This window comes from Xyrauchen texanus, chromosome 22 (genome assembly GCF_025860055.1).
Source record: "Xyrauchen texanus isolate HMW12.3.18 chromosome 22, RBS_HiC_50CHRs, whole genome shotgun sequence".
In the NCBI taxonomy this organism is placed as follows: domain Eukaryota; kingdom Metazoa; phylum Chordata; class Actinopteri; order Cypriniformes; family Catostomidae; genus Xyrauchen; species Xyrauchen texanus.
In genome coordinates, this window is record NC_068297.1 from 14,905,163 (window position 1) to 14,924,021 (window position 18,859).

Here is an 18,859-nt window from a genome sequence, read left to right on the forward strand (position 1 = left end):
GTTTTTTTTTTTTCAGCCGGTTTGCAAAATATGCAAAACACAGTGCTGAAATTGTAGAAAATGTACAAATTTGTTTATGATATGAGAAATGTATTAGAGGAAATAAGAAAAATAAAAACAACAAGCAGACAGAAAGTTCCTATGAATCGAGGGAGAAAGAGATGAAAATGAGGAAGAAAATGAGAGCGAGAGAGCAAGAGAAGGAGAGAAAGACAATGACCTTTTCCAGATGATATCGGTACTAATCCTGTGTTAGAATCCCTGCTGACGTCTCGAAATCTGCGAGCCTGGGAGAAGCTGATAAACATACGGAAAACACGCACAGCAACCACTGTGCATCTGCACACACAACTCTGTATTTTAAATAATCATAATTGCAATTGGCACGCACATCTGGGCAACAACGCAAAAACACACTTATGCATGCATACACACACTCTGTAATACAGGTTCTCCTACACACTTCATGACACTGGTCATGTGATTTGTTAATGCCATAAATGTGAACCCTTAAGTCGATGTAGAGTCATCAAGAACATGCCGTGTCAGTGGTGATGCATGCCTGTTCCGTTGATCAGATCACACACACAGCTGGCTTAAGGCCATTTCACATCACAGGCAGCCTCATTGTGCTTCAAGTCCACAGCAGCATGCAAAAATACACAGAGAACTAATCTAGCTTCAGTTCAGCTGTTCATTTCAGATGTATTATTTAGTGCTGGGTATTGATACAAATTTCTAGATTCAATTTGATTCCGATTTGATTTGATTAAATATCGATTCATATGGGTTTATTTCAGTTATAATGTCCCTTTTCTTAAATATAAAAGAAATGATCTCCTAGTTAATGCTAATGTTAATTATACAGGGACCTCTTAACTAGGTTCATAAGGAAAATATTCATTTTAATAATTATTTTTGATTACTTTTTCCATCATTTGTCATATTTTGACTTTTTAAAAACAAACAAATAAAAGGTATTCGATCAATAAATAAGATATTATATTTCATATATTATTTATGTTACATATTCATTGTTAAATTGCAGAATTGTTACTATTTACAAGTACAGGTATTAATATTGATTTGTTGAACACATGCTAAAACTGGTGCTGTCTCTTTAACAAAAGCATTTCTGTAAACAGAACTTTTAAACGAGCACAAGTTAACTAGAGAGGACTCGTATGGCTTTAACTCCTCTGTGCGATGCGTGATTAGATTTGAATGTTTTTTGATAGTTTATTTTACTCAACACGCTGTTAAAGGATCTCGCTGCTGAACAATTAACAACTAAACTAAACAACGGCCATGTACAAACTGCAGATAAATTAGGATGCCAGATTACCTTTAAGTGCTTAATCCTGTTCTTTACACACACAAGCTGATAAAATATGGGAGTGACAACCGCATTCTACAACCGAATTAACTCACAAACATTTCAGGTAGTGACAACCGCATTTTAAAAAATTCCACGCGGTGTGTATGGAACCGAACTGAACAACTAGTTGTTAAAAGACGCGATCAATGGTGTGTGTGCTATGTGTCGGTCTTCTCCTGGTGTAAATCGCACTTACAGAGGTATGCGTCTTTCTCATCTGTATTTTCTTTTAAGTACACTCTGATTTCAACAGTCATTTATACGCGCATAAAAAAAACCACAGCGATTATGTCAACGGCAGCTAACTAAAAATTGTCGTATGATAATACATTTCTTGTGGATATTCTCTTTGCTCAAAAACAGTGATCATAAAACAGACTAAACTTGTGGCATTCATGTTTCACGGATGCTAGACGCGGCAGTGTTGCTATTGTGAAAAAGAAAAGGGGGTTAAAAGTACTGCTTTTGAAAACTTTATCTTTTTGTAGCTTAATTCTGTTGTTAATGGAGCGGTATTTAAGATTCAGAAACCCTTGTTATTAATGACACCTGTGGCCGTTAAGTGAACTGCAGCCAGCTACCTGCTGCTCGTGCACACACTCCATAGAGATGCGAGCATTGACCAAAACAATGATGTAATGTACAAAGAGACAACATGATTCACCGGCATCATGCTGACAGATGAGGCAGCATAATTTAAATTATACAGTTGTGATTGTTTTACTACAAACTTTGAGACTGTATATTATATTTGACTCCAGTGCTGGAACAGGGCTAAAGTGTGGATATAGGTCTGACTATGCGAGATTGTAGTTTGAAGTAATCTCTTTTCTTAATAAGATACATTGACTGTATTTATACGATAGCCTATGTCTGCATTAGCTAGCTAGCACGCTTTATCAATAGCTGTTAGCTAAATTTGGTGGAAGATGACAGTAGCTGTTTATAAAACACAACTGTCATTTTGATATATCGATGCGCTGTTGTTTTATAATAACAGAATGTAATTATTTTCTGTATAACCAAGTTACGTTACACTCTTTTGCATTATCTTGAACATTGTCTAGCATTCATTTAATGTGTTATTTTAGTTTAGCTTAGATCAATCATTAAGGCACTATATTTACACGCTTCGCAGATTAGTAAACTTACCTGTCCAATAAGAAGAACGCCAATTCAGGGTCGGTTTTGATCCCCAAAACCGATCGAAGGAAAATTAAATACCCTGCCGATGTTCACTCTAGTTTTCGCTCGACCACGATCACGTTCCTGCTTAGCCAGACAGGATTCAGCAGATTCAAATTTATTTGTATTTTTTTGGTGTAGGAGTCAGTATTGTGCTGGGAGCCGGACGTTTGCTGGATTCCATCTCTAAAATAACGTTACATAGTACATTGTTGTCGCTGTTGAATAGCGGAAGAGACGCACTGAGGCAAGGCTCTCGGGAGAGCGCCTAAACCTCACATCCTTTGGATTTTCCTGGCAAAAGCGACCTGCTCCCTTCGCATGAAAATCATTCTACAGGTTTTAATAGGCAACTTAGGAAGTCGTGGAAGGGCACATTTTTTAAAGTTGTGTTACAAGCCGTTCACACATTGGCAAAAAATAAGGTAAATATTACATGAAAATTTATATTACACTGTTTCCACATGAGATTGTAATCAGATTGACTTGAAAGAGTCTGGTAGTGTATGAACCCCAGTCATTTGTCGTGTGATGCCCAGGTTTAGTCTGTAATGATTTTCAAAGTCGGTTAGTGTGTGATGCTTAATATTTTAAAATCTGTTCAGATTTTCATAATCCACGCCCATGAAAACGCCATATAAGGAAGGCCTCAGACTCGCTATTGAATGAGTATAGGAAGCTTTTCACATTTATGTGAACAGTAATAAAAATAATAATTTAAATGGCAAGCACATAGTAAAATATTGATTTAGCAAGCACTCGCATATTCGTTCTGACAAGTGAGGAACTTACAGTCATCACATGCTTTTGCTGTCATCAGAGGTTCTTTTGTGAATTTAACAGTCCAAGAGGTCAATAAAAATGGTTTGACATGAAGCTTTAGTGTAAAAAAATATTCAGTTCACACCAGCAGGAGGACGTCCAGCAATTCTCTGTTGAGCACATTGACAGTTAATCATTGGATTAACTTCTAGTAAATCCAAGACTGTAACTTAACAATACTTACAAAAGATATTACACATTTGCAAGCTACAAGCAGGCTTTTTCTTCTTTCCCCATTTGTATTGTGTATTCACCTGCCTTTATGTGATTATTTATGGGTTTAACAGCATTATCATTGACCATATGATATCAACTGAACACAATTTACCAATGCCTATAATAATCACTAAAAAAAAAGTCCAGCCACTCACGTTAGAGGTCATCATTTTTCTTCTTCGAGAAAATGAAACACAAACTGTGTCTTTCCAGGAACCTTTCACCCCAAGTCAAGAACCTCTGCTGTAAAATGATAAGCAGTGTTGCGAAAAAAATATACTTAAAAGAATAATTGCAAGCAACAAAGAAACACATTCTAAATAAAAGTTTTTATACTTTATTATTTGTTATAAAAGACAAATAATAGACCGCAGGGCGGGGCTGAGTGGCGTCTTGGCTAGGGCTGGGTATCGAGTTCGATACATTTTAGGCACCGACCGAATTGCCTCTCAACTATCGAGTATCAAAAAATGTCTTGTCATTCAGTACCAAATTTCGATACCTAAGGGGTTAATTTCGTAAACATCAGTGAAAAGCATGTAGCAGGCTAGATGTGCCCAAATGTAAAAGTACTGGTGATAGGCTGTGTTTAGGCATCAAGGAAAAACACTAGTTTACACCGGTTACGCCCAGAGACGTGGCTCACACGTGAAGCGGTAGTGTGTATGTGTCCCAACACCCATAGATCTAAAAGATGTGGAAAAGATCAAAAGTGTGGCTACATTTCACCAGGCTCGATGCCAACAGCGCGTGATTCAATATTTGCGACAAGATCATTTCTGCCAAGACCGGCAACACAACAAATCTGATGAAGCACTTTACAGTGCACGGAATAAACTTAAATCGACTGCAAGAAGACCGAGCCGGTGCAGTCCTCCTCTCAGAGTCCTCCTACAACACAGCTTCCTTAACCATGCCCACCACACGAGTCCTCCTCCAAAACTACTGATTAATGCAGCGGTGCTATGACTGGGACTCCGACAGGTAGGTTAACATTTAGCAAACAAACAAAATCGGCTAACTTGTAGTGGTACATGCTTGTGTACTTGTTAAATTAACGTTTCTGTGTACGGTGACATAGTCCTATAAACTGGGACCTACGTAACGTTAGATATTGTTTGGATGTATGGCTATAAATAGCTAGCTAAATCGATGCTAAAAATGCTTTACAGCTGACAGTAGCTGATCAAGTTTAACTCACATGAATCTAGTTATCTTGTTAAACCGTACTTATCCTTCGGGTTGGCTGAATTAACGGTTTAGCTTTCTTGTTTTTATTTTTCCTCTTCACATTAATGTTATAGCCTCTGCCCATGCTGACCCTGGCGCTAGCCTGCCAGAAGGCTCAGGAGACCAGAAGGCTCAGTCTTTGAGTCTGTAAAAAAGTCAACAAACTAAAAAAAATAAAACTAAAGTTTTTTGAGGTAATGTTTGTAATCTTGTTAAAACGGATTTCATAAAATTGGTATCGAAAAAAGTATAGTTTAGGAACCAGTATTGAAGTTAAGATATCTGTAACGATAGCGACATTTTTTGAACGATACCCAGCCCTAGTCTGGGCAGAGCGAGGCTGGGAAGATAAGTGGTGAAAGAGTTTCACCTGTGTGCCACACTGGTCTTGCGCTCCAGTAAGGGTTTTGCAGGAGCATTTAAGGAGAGAAGACAGTGTCAAACGGGGAGTGAGAGAGACACAGATCTGTGTGTGTGTGTGTGTGTGTGTGTGTGTTCGCCGTGTCTGCGGGGAAGCAGCATGAAGTTGTTTTATGTTATGTTTAAGAAATAAATGTCTACATGTTGTCAAGCTGGACCCAGCTTCCTCCTTTCCCATCCCTGAATTGTTACACTGGTGCCAAAACCCGGGAAGGAGGAAGGATGCACTGTCATGGAGTCCTTGCCGCTGCCATCCACCACGAGCCAGAAGAATCATTGCCGTCCGCTGGGAGATGGAGGAGTGGCTGAGGACCAGTCGACAGCGTGTGTCTCTCTCTCTCATTTCTCTACTTTCATCTCTCCCTATCTACTATGCTATATTGTCTGACATTACATATATATTATATCTATCATCAAGCAAAATGATCACACAGGAAGTTTGCATGTTGTTTCCGATAGTTCCAGTACCCTAGGATCAGGCTACATTATGTCGACATACTGACAAGAGGCTTCTCCTATCAGAAATGTTTGCCTCGGCTCCTTTGTGGCGCGACTGGAAACATGTTGCATCAGCAGCATAGGAGACCTGGGTCCTGACCCTGCGTTGAAACCAGGCATTCATCTCGTCCGCATAACCAGTGACGAGCGTGATTAAGAGATTGCATTTTTCTCTCTAACATTACATTTTTACTCCACTAATGGTTAGGTTGGGGGTACACTTTATAAAATACGCCCCATGCCACAGACAATGTAGCCCATACCTAAATCTGCTCACATGTGCCCATACGACAAACAACACTTATCCCTTTGTACACTGGGGGCAGTGTCTCGCATTTAGGTAAGCCGGTTTTAGATTACTGATTTCACTGTGAGATCATTCTGGATCTACCGGAGCTTGAGGTCATTTACTTTGATTGCAATCTTTTGTAATTTAGACATTTTTCAGATAAATGTTAAAGCTTTTCTTGGCAATAATTACCATACTTTACATTCATGACAATGTAAGACAATGTAAAAAAAAAAGGCCTAATATGTCAAAACCTAAAAAAAACAAAAAAACAAAGAGATTGTGAGATAAAATATATATATGGACATAAAAAACATTCTTGAATTTGATTTATTTTAATAGAGAGGAGAGATACAAAAACTGGAAGAGAGCAATTTATGCGCGTGAATATGCAAAAATCTGTTGCATGACTTGTAAGAATTTGATTTTATAAATAATTAAATAAATAATAAATCTTAAATATAATTAGTTTATTAATATTTTATGTTTATTATTTATTCTATGCAAATGTCAGTTAACAAGATATGATTTGCTTAAACTACCTGAGAGCAGTAAAGCGTCAGGATAGACTGAACAATCAGGCACCCCTCTCATTTCAGAGATCTTATGGTGACGTTGCCAATGCGAGAACTTGTAAATTATAAATGTATAATTCCTTTTGTTTGTATGCATTTATTTTGTACTAATTTATTGTTTGATTCAAATAATTTTTGTGTTAAAAAAGAAAGGGGAAATTACATATCCATCTAAACACCCCCCCCCAACATTACTGAAATGATAACAATAAATAAAAAAAAGACTCTTTTTATGATGTGCTTCATACAATGGGAGAGTGAAGTTAAAAAGAAACTGACCTCTAAAATTATATCTTTGTCCATTGTGAATTTTCAGTGTTAGAAGCACCACCCACACAGAGGACACTGCCAAACCAAACAACTTCCTATTGGTCAACACAACAATTTTGTCTGTCAAAGTTCACCAAACTTGAACACGACAAGAAATCCGCATAGAGAAAAACCTTGCACAACAGAAATTAATTGCGCAAAATTTAAGATACAGTGGATTCCCATTGAGATGACAGTGTTTTGCCCATAGAATTTCACCGTGCAAAGGTATGTGTGACTGCGCCTTAACATTAATCACAAAGTAATTTCTTACATTGAAGAATATAATTCAATTATGACTCAAAATGTACGTTCACTGATGTCTACGTTTGAATTGTGTCACTTTAAGGGATGTTGTCAGTCATTCATCTATACTTCCTCAACCTACAGCTTTGACCCTTCCAGTGATTTTCACTATGTGAAAACATGCAATATAAGTGTTTGTATATGTGTGAAAAAACTGTGAAAAACCAGTTCTGTGAAAAAACACTGAACTGCAGCGCCCACAGGCAGAGAAAGCATGTATCATTTACCACTTTTATGGAGCTGCGGGTTTTCTCTCGCCATTCCTCAGCACTGAGTTCTAAGGTGCAGTGAACATACGTCTCTCTTTCATACGAGCCCAGGATAAACAACCTACAGAGAGAGAGAGAGAGAACACCAGTAATGAGATATTGCATACTCAATCTAATATACACTGGTGGCCAAAAGTCTGGAATAATGTTCAGATTCTGCCGTTTTGGAAGGACATTGGTACTTTAATTCACAAAAGTGACATTCAACTGATCACAAAATATAGTCAGGACATTCACCACCAAAACAGCACCATCACTATTTGAAAAAAATTGTTTTATCAAATCTGCAAATCTTGTATATTGTGATCAGTTGAATGCCACTTTGGTGATTAAAAGTACCAATTTCTTTCCATAAGACCAAAATCTGTACATTATTCCAAACTTTTGATCACAGGTGTGTGTGTGTGTGTGTGTGTGTGTATATATATATAAAATCATATTTGAATATATATCATGACTGAAACTGTATTATATAAATGAAAACCAGACATAGTGTTGTGATACAATAAAACAGTTTTACCTCATAAAAAACTTAAGCTACTGCTGCCCTCTGCTGGCTAAACATGAAATAATCTGTATATACAATAAACAAAGTAAATTCTATTTATTTTACAACATAGTACATTGCAAATAAATATTAGGGCTGTAAAAATAATAATAATAAAGAACAGCTATTACGAATCGTCTAATCGCCGCAATATGTTTTAGAAAAATCAGGAAGAAGAAAAAACATAATCTGTTTTTTCCAATTGTCTTTGATTCCACAATTTGACTGAATAAATCAAGTCTTCCGTGTATATTTATACAAATATGACAATTTCCACTGCCAAAAAAGGAAAATACTAAATATACAGTTCTTCCATCACATCCCTACCAGTAATTCTAAATACTAATTCATCTTAAGTCCACTGTTGCCCTCTGGTGGTTGAAAGGCTTCAGTACATATGCAATATAAACAGCAAAGTGCAAACACACCCTGGACCTAGATGACTGTTCCTTCAGCATGTTTACAGGAATCTCTGATCAACTTGGCATATGTTAAGATCCAGTGTATATGGAATATATACAGATTAGTTTGGTATGTGATTGTCAGAGTCTCTACATTATTAATAACAAGCCCTTTACATACACTATTCTACTCTGTTACTAATCAGATACAAACACAATAGACACACAATGGTGAGACAAAAGCAGCTTTTGTTGCTCTGTGTATCTGTGTATTCTCAAAACAGCAGCTTGCAGCCAGGCCATTTAAAATTTAATTGGCTCAAAGGGTGTGTATCAGAAGGATGTGTTCGTCTATTTGAGAGTTTTATGTCTTAAATGCATAAGAAAAAAGGAAATTGTACAACACAGAACAGAGGTCTCTCTCTATTGCCTGATTCTTTACATGAATGTCACTAAACTATACTGGATTTTATATGTACCACCTAAGACTTGAGTACATTTGAATAAACTCTGTGCGTAACACACAAAAGAATGCACAAACAATGCACTAATGTCTGTGGTAGGTGTGTATATGTACACACCTGTTGAAAACAGGCTAACAGTTCATGCTGGTTCATTGTAATTTAATATGCCTGATCCATATTGACACTGAAAACAGCACAGGAGACACAGAGCAAATTGCTATAAAACTACAACAGCACACCGATGCACAGAGTGCCAAAAGGGCTAAAGTACTTCATTTTAAGGCCTGACTCATCATGTTCTTTGCCAAAACAGAAAAGATTCAAAGGAAAAGGTTGATTCTGTCACACACCAACAGGAGCCAGCTGCTGCATTACCTGCTACATTCAACAAGTGTGACACGTAGACGTCCCTCCACCAATAGGGTGTCTCTGATGGAGAGGTCCAAGTCACATGATGATGCGAGTGGTGGCTGCACTTGGAAGGGAAAGAAAGGCTTGTACCTGGCAATGAAAAACAGACAGAATCATGAGCCAAACAACAAACACCCTTGACATGAATAAGTCAACAAACATTAGTTCATTCATTGCAAAACAATAATGCCTGACTGCAGACACACATGATTTTAAATAGTGAGGTCAATGGGAAATAGTTGCAAAGCAAGTGGTCATTTCTGGTATGTAATCCATTCGCCCAGCGCCATACCAGAAAAACATGTATTTCAGCTCTGTGTGTGTGTGTGTGTGTGTGTGTGTGTATTTCAGAACTGTGTGTAAAGAGCAGAAAAGCAGGTTCAGTTAAATGCTGCAGCAAGAATCTTTAGGCCATTTGAAATTAAGTAAATCATTAGAGAGGAAGGAATTCAAGCAAAATTAAAGACAAAAAGCTAAATATTTACTTTACTTTAACCCCTCTTACCCAACAATGATACTCTTTTTGTTCCAAATACAAATGTATTAATACGTGCAACTCAAAGTGATGTTAGTTACACTAATTAATTTTATTGCATCTCAATACCATACAATGAAAGTAAAAGTTAAATATTGGGCGGCTGTGGCTCAGTTGGTAGAGCGGCTCGGCCACTTGGTGGTTCGAATCACAGTCCACATGCCGAAGTGTCCTTGGGCAAGACACTGAACCCCAAGTTGCTCCCAATGGCAGGCTAGCGCCTTGCATGGCAGCTCTGCCACCATTGGTGTATGATTGTGTGTGTGAATGGGTGAATGAGTCACAGTGTAAAGGGCTTTGAATACCATGAAGGTTAAAAAGGCGCTATATAAGTACAGACCATTTACCATAAAAGGTCACTGAGGCTTACATCTCCTTTTGGCGTTCCACAGAACAAAACAAGTTGTGCAGATTTGGAACAACTTGAAGTAGGTAAATGATGATGGAATTTTAAAGGGATAGTTCAGCCAAAAATGAAAATTCTCATAATTTACTCACCCTCATGCCATCCCAGATGTGCATGACTTTCTTTCTTCATCATTTTTAGAAGAATATTTCAGCTCTGGAGCTCCACACAGTGGAAGTGAATGGTGATCAGACTGTTGTAGCTCCAAAGATCACATAAAGGAAACATTAAAGTAATCAAATGACTCCTGTATTTAAATCCATGTCTTCAGAAGCAATTTAATAGGTGTGGGTGAGAAACAAAACAATATTTATTATCTTTTTACTCTAAATCTCCACTTTAATGTTTAACGATTTGCTAAAACTAACTGAGAGCAGTAAAGCCTAAGGATAGTCTGAACAACCTGGCACCCCTCTCATTTCAGAGATCTTATGGTGACTTTGCCAATGCAAGAACTTTTAAATTACCCACCCCCCACCAACATTACTGAAATGATAATTTACAGAGCTACATTTGTACTGGCCTTAATCTGGGTTTTGACAGGGTGGCTCATCTTGCTTTATTTGCATATGTCTGGCCATTTACTGAAACTATAATTTTGCAGAAGTATGTAAACATCCAACATTGTGTAAGCAACTGTTTCAAAATGAACAACCTCTGAAAAATAATACATGTTTTGCAGCATCGATCATACAGTAGTAACTTACTAAAAACAGGGCGATCCCTAATGCAGGATGTGGCATTAATAGAGTTTAGCAGCATATCTCTGAGGAGTGCCACTCTGTGCTATTTCAAGAGCCTTTACTGCTAATAATACCCAGTGAGATTGGTGTTCCTAAAACAGGAAATGTACCTCTCCCTCTATTGATAAAGCTGTCTGCTTTGCCCTTGCAGAGTACAAAACATTACTAAACCAACCCAGCCTGAGAAATGTCTTCATGGGCATTTTTGTGAAAGTCGAGAAAGGGACGATTTCCCAAAACAATGGATACAACTTCAGCAATCTTTTAATCATTAGGTTTTATGCAGTACATTGCAATATTCATACATATAAACAGCTAATAGGTGATGTAACAAATAATTAACCACATATCAACATTTACATTCTGATACATAAGAATGTTTTTTTTAAAGAAATCCCTGAACTATTACACAAAATGCAAGAAAAAAATGGTGTTTGTTTCCAAATAGCCTGCCATTATTCTCCATAAAATTTACATGATCCCATTTTCTCTCAAGGAGGTCAAAAAGTTAAATAAACCACTCCTATAAACCACACAGAACAGATCAAAAGGCAATTCTTTAATGTAACACTAATGAGGCATTCTAAATCCACAGAAGCCATGATTTAGTGGAGTCACATGGATAAAATGCTTTGGGGAAAGAAAAAAAAAAAAATAAGCATAGCTGCAAAGCCTCTACACAAAACCTGCAAGCACGCATCTCCCGTTACTCAACACATCTGCTACTCCTCGATAGTATCCTACCCAAATACCACCCCTTGAATAGTGTATATTTACCGGTAAGTAGTACACAGTGTACATAATTTGAGGAATGAGCTTCTGATGAGCCCCCCATCTCCTTTTCATCAATTCACTCGCAGTGCTGATTTATCCACCCCTTACTTCCTTCACATCTATCCATCTCCCAACTGCTTAATTGCAGGACACAAGTGTAGTTTGTCCAGGGCACACACAGGGCATGGAGAACAGCCCTATCACTTACCACCAACACCGGTACAGAGACACAGCCAGCCAGCATCATTAAAAATACAATACTCACCACACATGAACATACACACCCGTTTACCCATACTCACAAACATGCATTCATTACACTCACTCTGGACCTCACGGTGTAAGTCAACTGTAACCTATTACATGCCACACACAAGCTGAATATACTAGCATCAATTAACAAGTGATGAAGAACAGAACACTGCTGTGTTTTGTCAATTATTGTACATATCTGGACAACCCGCCCCAAATTTTAATCATGCTTTGGCATCTACCCATTTGGTACATCGAGATCAGTCACAAGACACTGGAGAACCGATGGCATTTGGCATCCTTGACATGACATGAAATGTAACCTATTGAATGACACATCAGATTTTAAAGCTGATGTGAGGAACATTTTTGGTGATAAAATACTTTCTAAATATGCAGAGACAAGTTAGCCATTCATTAGGGCTGCAACTCACGATTATTTTGATAATCGACTAATCTAAAGATTATTCGACTATTTGGTTAATTATTGCACCGATTAATCAATAGCCCTTAACCAAATATTCAGCTTGTGCCTAGACTTAAAAGGTTGTATTAAATGTGCAGACTAACAATAACAAGGACAAAATTATCTTTTAAAAATATCTCTAAATAACATTCACTGAATTCAAAGGAGAAAAAAAAACTTTTTATTAAGTTTAATTCAGTAAAACTTAACTGCAAATAATAAATAAATAAATATTGTAATCAAGAGCTTTTGTCTTGTTTTCCACATATTCTCTAAAAGCAAGTCTAAATATCTTATATGTCGCTTCTCAGGTAAATGTATCTTGTTTTAAGTAGGCTGTTTTTAGATATTTTAAAATATTAAAATATTATAAATTGTATTCAGCATTCTCCAATAACAATTTTGTTTATTGCAGTATAGCTATGAATGTAAATGTATGTTGTTTTAAAGGAGTTTTAGATATTACTTTTGGAAAACAAGCCAAAAAACACTAATCAAAACATCTGTTTATTCCATTTCAAGGCATTAACACCATAAGACTTTGTTTTAAGCCAGCGTCACACTAGCAGACTCCAAACTTGATTTTGGCCATATGCAGACTGTTTTGCTGAGATCTCACTCCCTTCAGTCAGAAGTATGACACACTTGTAGATACAAAATGGTGGGGTGGTGACAGACATACTCTCTCTTAATCTCTGTCACGTGGAGCTCGCCGAAAAAAACACCATGAGCACTGCGTGAGAATAAACTATTGCAATAGTGTGATTCAGGGCATTTTCAGACCTTTAACATGCTTGATTTATTTTGAAACAGATACGTTGCATTTTCTTCATCGTTCAGTTCACTTTCACAAAGTTCAATTTACATTCACAAAGTTATGTTTTGAAAATGGACCAAAACTGTAACATTTCCGTTATGGTTGTTCTTAACCATCATTATTTGCTTTTGCATTATTTCTGCATTAAAAAGTACCTGCTCTCATTGTCGGATATAGCCAAAATATCTGTTACATCCACGTTTTCATGATGAAACACATCTAAAACTAATAGCACAAATTACAGTGACAAGCAGATTTATTCTCCAACAATCGGACCGATTGTTTTGGTGCGGATCAGAGAGCAATTGCCGCGTTTACATACTCCTACACCAACCAAACCAAGGGAGAAACCGCACAAGATTTTGAAACAAATGCTCCAAATGAGCCAGGGGAACTTTACCCTGTGAAAGTGTGTGATTGTGTATTTATCCACTCGAAGCTTGCTTTCAATGAGTAAGAAAATACATTCAATAAAAACAGACTGTTTTATCTTTGTGTCCCAACGGTCAAGTGATTAACGACCTCTGCTCTGAGACACTAATGTGTGCATCGTCTCCCTCTGCCTGGCCGGTGATCACGTTAACGAAGCTCACACCTGAAAATCGTAGCGGGGAAAAAACGGCTAGCGTGGCGCGACGTAAGCTAACAAATGTCAGATTTCTGCTCATTCCCTATATCTGCAAAATCTGTCAGAGCTAACTGCAGGAAATTCCTTGGTCTGCAATGACAAACCACAAACGAGATGCAATCTAATATAGATTATGTAATAATATGACTCTCTTCACTCTTTTTTTTTTTTTTTTGCAAAGTGCATAAATGCACCTAATTATGCCTAATAATAAACTAGAAGTGACCAAACTAAATGCTTTCTTAAACGATGGCTGTAAATATAAAAAGCAGTGTTAAGAGCCGTATGGTCAGGTGAGATGTGTGTAATGAGAGTTTATGTAACCCACACAAACACACCTGCTCTGTCTTTCAACAAGGACATGCTTCTGACCAGATTAAACCCCACTCATATCACCAGCACCTCTCTAAACACCTCATATTCACCACAGCTAGGTCACTGAGGACAACTGAAATCAGCTTTGCTTTTATCTGTAGTGGGAAGAAATGTATGACTTTGCTGACCGAGTGAGAGAGTCTGGAGCTTATTGTACGTGCTCTGCAGACTGAAATACTGGAATCTGGCACAAGTCAGGATAAGTCAGGACAAAACAAAAGCTGCTTATTGTATTGAATATGACGAAGTGTTATGTCATATTATAAAGTGGACAGTTCTGGTCTTGGATGCTCTTTGGTCAATAAAGCATTCCAGCCATTCTAAAAAACATAATAAAATATCAGCTAAGAAAACACACAAAACAAATTACTTTCACTATAATAGTCTGTTTTATTGAATTCTTCCATGTTCATGTTACTCAAAAAATGTATGTAATCAAAGCAACTTAAACTTGATTCAACTAAAAATCTCTTGTCAGCTTTACTTAAGCTGGACAGAGGATTTCTAATTCTCAACACTAGGGCTGAAATGATTAGTCGACATTATCGACAATAAGAAATTCCAAACTCATATTACCCTTTTTCTTCCATGGAACATAAAAGGAGAATAAGGGAATGACAACCTCAGTCACCATTTACTTACATTGAATGGAAAAAAGATTAAATGAATGTCTCCCTTTGTGTTCCACAGAAGAAAGTCACACTGATTTGGAACCTCACTTGTATAGTGCTATTTTGTTGCTGTAGAGCTTAAAGCTCATAGGCCTAATTAAAATAAGACAATAAACGTCCATTGTAAAAATGAAGAAAAGAAAATACTTGAAACTGTATTTTAGAATGTTTGTAGTTTTCTTGTAGTTCATGTTATGGACTGGAAAAAAAAGTGTTTAACTGTAAATCTGATAATGTTTTGTGGTCTCTGAGGTTCTGCTAATGAATAGATTGAGAATGAGAGGTAGCAACCGAGCAAAAATATATCCCAGTTGAATTTTGGCCTTTCAGTGATTGCTAAATGACTGTGTACATATAGTCTTTTATTTTGGGAAATGGCCTCTAATCAATCATTCATGTGGAAACATGTATAAAATGATATGAGGTATCAGCCTTTGTGCATATTGACATCAGAGTCCCATCTGACTTGGAACAGGTTACTATAATGTTAAATGCACAGCGGAGGCTTTCTCGAAGTCTAATGAGAAAGATATTTAAAAAGATAACGTGACATGAAAAGGGGTTGTAAAAGTAATGTGTGCGCAAGCATGCAAGAATAGGGACATAACAGATGTTTTCTAAAGTGTGCTTACATAAGGAGCTAAAGGGGAAAGACAGAAAAAGGGAAAGCGTATAAGTTTCAGTCATGACATGTTGATCACTGCTGATGATCTGAGACACAAGGCCGCAGAGCATACAGTCAGGGATGATGAATGTACAGCAAGAGTCACTGCAGGATCACTCATGGTGTCCTTCGAAATGTGACATATAGGGTGGAAAGATTATTAACTCTACTAGAACCTCTGCAAACTGCATAATCAGGGTCCAAAACGAACACATGCAAAGTACAAAATTGGCTTTGATGAGTTCATAAAATAGAGTTACTTGCTAGTTGGCTGGAAGGATAATTTTAACTGCAACATAGCACATGGTACATAATACAAGTCAAGTGGCAAGAATGATAATCTGCTATTCGTTGATATAAGTAGCCTGAGCAATTTAAAACAAACTGTCTACTAATGAAAATCTGTGGCAACTAGTGCTACTACTTTCCTAAACACAATTTTACCTTCAAAGGTTTATCTTAGTTGCCTGTAGGGTTGTTTCTCTCTAGAACTCCATGTAGCAACCCATATGTTGAATAAAATCCTCACATTAATCCCCTAAAAGAAAATTGTGAGGAATAAAATCACTGTATCTGTCTTTTCCAGGGGGTAATTTGTATTAAAACTAACAGGTTTCACCTCTTTTCTTATTGCTAAAAAATATTTCATATGAATTTGACTTTTTACTAAGCCCTATAAACTTAGTAAAGTTTAAAGTTTAAAATAGTTTAAAGTAGTAAACTATCTTAGCCTTGACCCATACCCAGACTTTCAATGTTAAACTCTGAAAATCCATTATAAAAATACAAATTATTGCATGATTAAAACTATGCTCATCTAAACAAGTGGAAAACAAACCATTTTAATATTTATTGTGTGAAAATTATTTCTAAAATTGTAACTGTCCCACATTTCACTACACCAAACAATTTTCCTTTTAAAGGAACTTTTTTCCTTCAAAAGTTAAGGTACTTGTAAACCAATGAAACAAATGTGTCAGTGATGAGCATGCTTCAGATGAAGTATGAAAAAAATTCTGTTTGAAGAAAACAAAAGAAAATTCAAGTTATATATCATAGAGTATTTTTTATTGGGTGTCATTGCCAAACAAGCTGTAATTTTACCAAATTACGGGAAAAGTGAAAATATTACCAAATTGTGTGTATTTAGGATACAAAGCAGTCTGCATTTGTTTTTGTTTTTTAAAAACATTACAAATGTCATTTTTATCACCATCACTTCCACCACAGAATGACTAATGACTAATTTCCCTGACTTTTAAATGTAAATTTGGGAGTTGACTAGTTGTCTAGACTAAAAAGAAAGAAACCATCTGAAAACTGTCAAAACACTTTGTGTTTATGCGACCCATTTAAAATACTTAAATCTATTTCAACAGCCAAACCCAACACTAAATTCTGCTAAAAAGGGGCATTTATCTGCAACGTGCTTGCCTTGCATTATGATCATTGTACATTAATAACAGAACATGACACACATTCAATGAATCAATGGTAGCGAATACAGGCGTATTTATTGAAAACAATTAAATTAATAGTGCAATACCAATAGAGCAAACCTATAGACTGTTCTAAATGGAATTCACCAAGTAAAATTGACTTAACATAAAACATTCAGGACATTGTTGAACATAATTAACATTTGGTAAGCCAAACACTGGAGATGCAGACTATGAGTAGTGAGTGCATTCCAACATTGTTGCACAGTATTGCGTGGTCATCACCTGTTTCCTGTCACCTCTCCACTATTTTGTCCATTAAACACAAACAAACACAATTTCTGGCTGGAAATAAATATTTGGTGAATAATCTCAATTCACTTGGCAGATGTGGCAAAAAGTAAGTTTGTACTCCATATATAATCCGGTGTGCTGTATGGCTATATTATGGTAAATATGACATCTCACTCTGAAACTGGGTTAATAGATAATCATGAGACATAATTTCCTGTTTGCTCTGAATATGACTGGCTTCACTAGAAGAAGCTGTATGAAGACGATTTCAGACACACTGTTGACAGTTTCTTGTTCTCTTGCACCTGGCATTTACAAAGCCAAACTCCATCAGTGTCACACGGATGGATGGATGTTTTGAACGCAGCGTCTTTTTCTACTGAGTGTGTTTCTCTAATGCCTCAGAGGAACTGGACCATTAAATCAACACAGAAAAATTGTCTACAGAGCCGCATACACACAGGTTACATGCTTTTCTCGAGGACACAGTAATGATAAAACCTTGCAATACTGTAACTCTCTATCTTACAGATACTCCACAAATGGTATTGAACTGGCCTAAACCCATTATAGACACTTTTCTATGGAGTTATATACTGTATTTGCCGCAATTATATGCACACAAAATTATATTTCGAGCATGCAAGATTATATTTTGAGTGCGCAAAAATGCGCTATGTGCATGCAAGATGATGTTGAGCGCACAAAAAGTTATTTTACATGCACAATGGCGATATTTTGAGCGCACAAAAATGTTCTGCGCACGCAAAATGATATCTTGAGGTTGAAAAGTTATTTGGCAGGTGCTTAATCTCACTTTTGTAAAGCAATGTATCTTCTTGCAAAGGTGAATTCATTTTGAGACATTTGAAGTAGCTATAGCAAAAATGAACATCTCAGTGTTAATGTAGCAGAAGAGCCAACAGGCAGCACAATGCTCCAAGTTCAGTACATACTTTATATATACTGTAGTTATCATCATAAGAGATATTTACCCTGTGGATTTTACACATAACAGAAATACTGAAAGGCTTAACTATGTGAAAAATTATTTTTAAATATTTTATTTACAGTGAAAAAAAAACAATATATATACACACACACATACATATATATATATATATATATATATATATATATATATATATATACATACATATATATATATATATATATATATATATATATATATATATATATATATATATATACATACATACATACATACATACATATTTTATATATATATATCAGAGAGTTTTTCGGTTTAAGCCTAAATGTGAACATCTCTAGTGCTTGTGCCTGGCTGGTTGCTGGCTGTCGTTATGTTTACCGATGGTGTCCCCGTGGAGCTTCCCCAGGCCTAAAACTCTTTAAGAGTAACATAATAGTGTAGTTTTGGGGAACTAAGTTTGAATTCTATCTATTCCATTACATGATATTCTGAGAGAGCAGTTTATTCAAATAAATGTGAC

General features: G+C 36.5%; 1 protein-coding gene across 1 annotated transcript in view; it reads right to left on the reverse strand.

Annotated features, from left to right (window-relative positions):
• Nucleotides 1–18,859, reverse strand: part of pdzd8 (PDZ domain containing 8) — a 59,434-nt gene that overhangs the window by 22,657 nt on the left and 17,918 nt on the right. Inside the window, exons 2-3 of the mRNA XM_052154314.1 lie at nt 9,285–9,410; nt 7,456–7,558 (exon numbers count right to left, since the gene is read on the reverse strand). Of these exons, the coding sequence (XP_052010274.1) occupies nt 7,456–7,558; nt 9,285–9,410 (229 nt within the window). The remainder of the gene's footprint in view (nt 1–7,455; nt 7,559–9,284; nt 9,411–18,859) is intronic.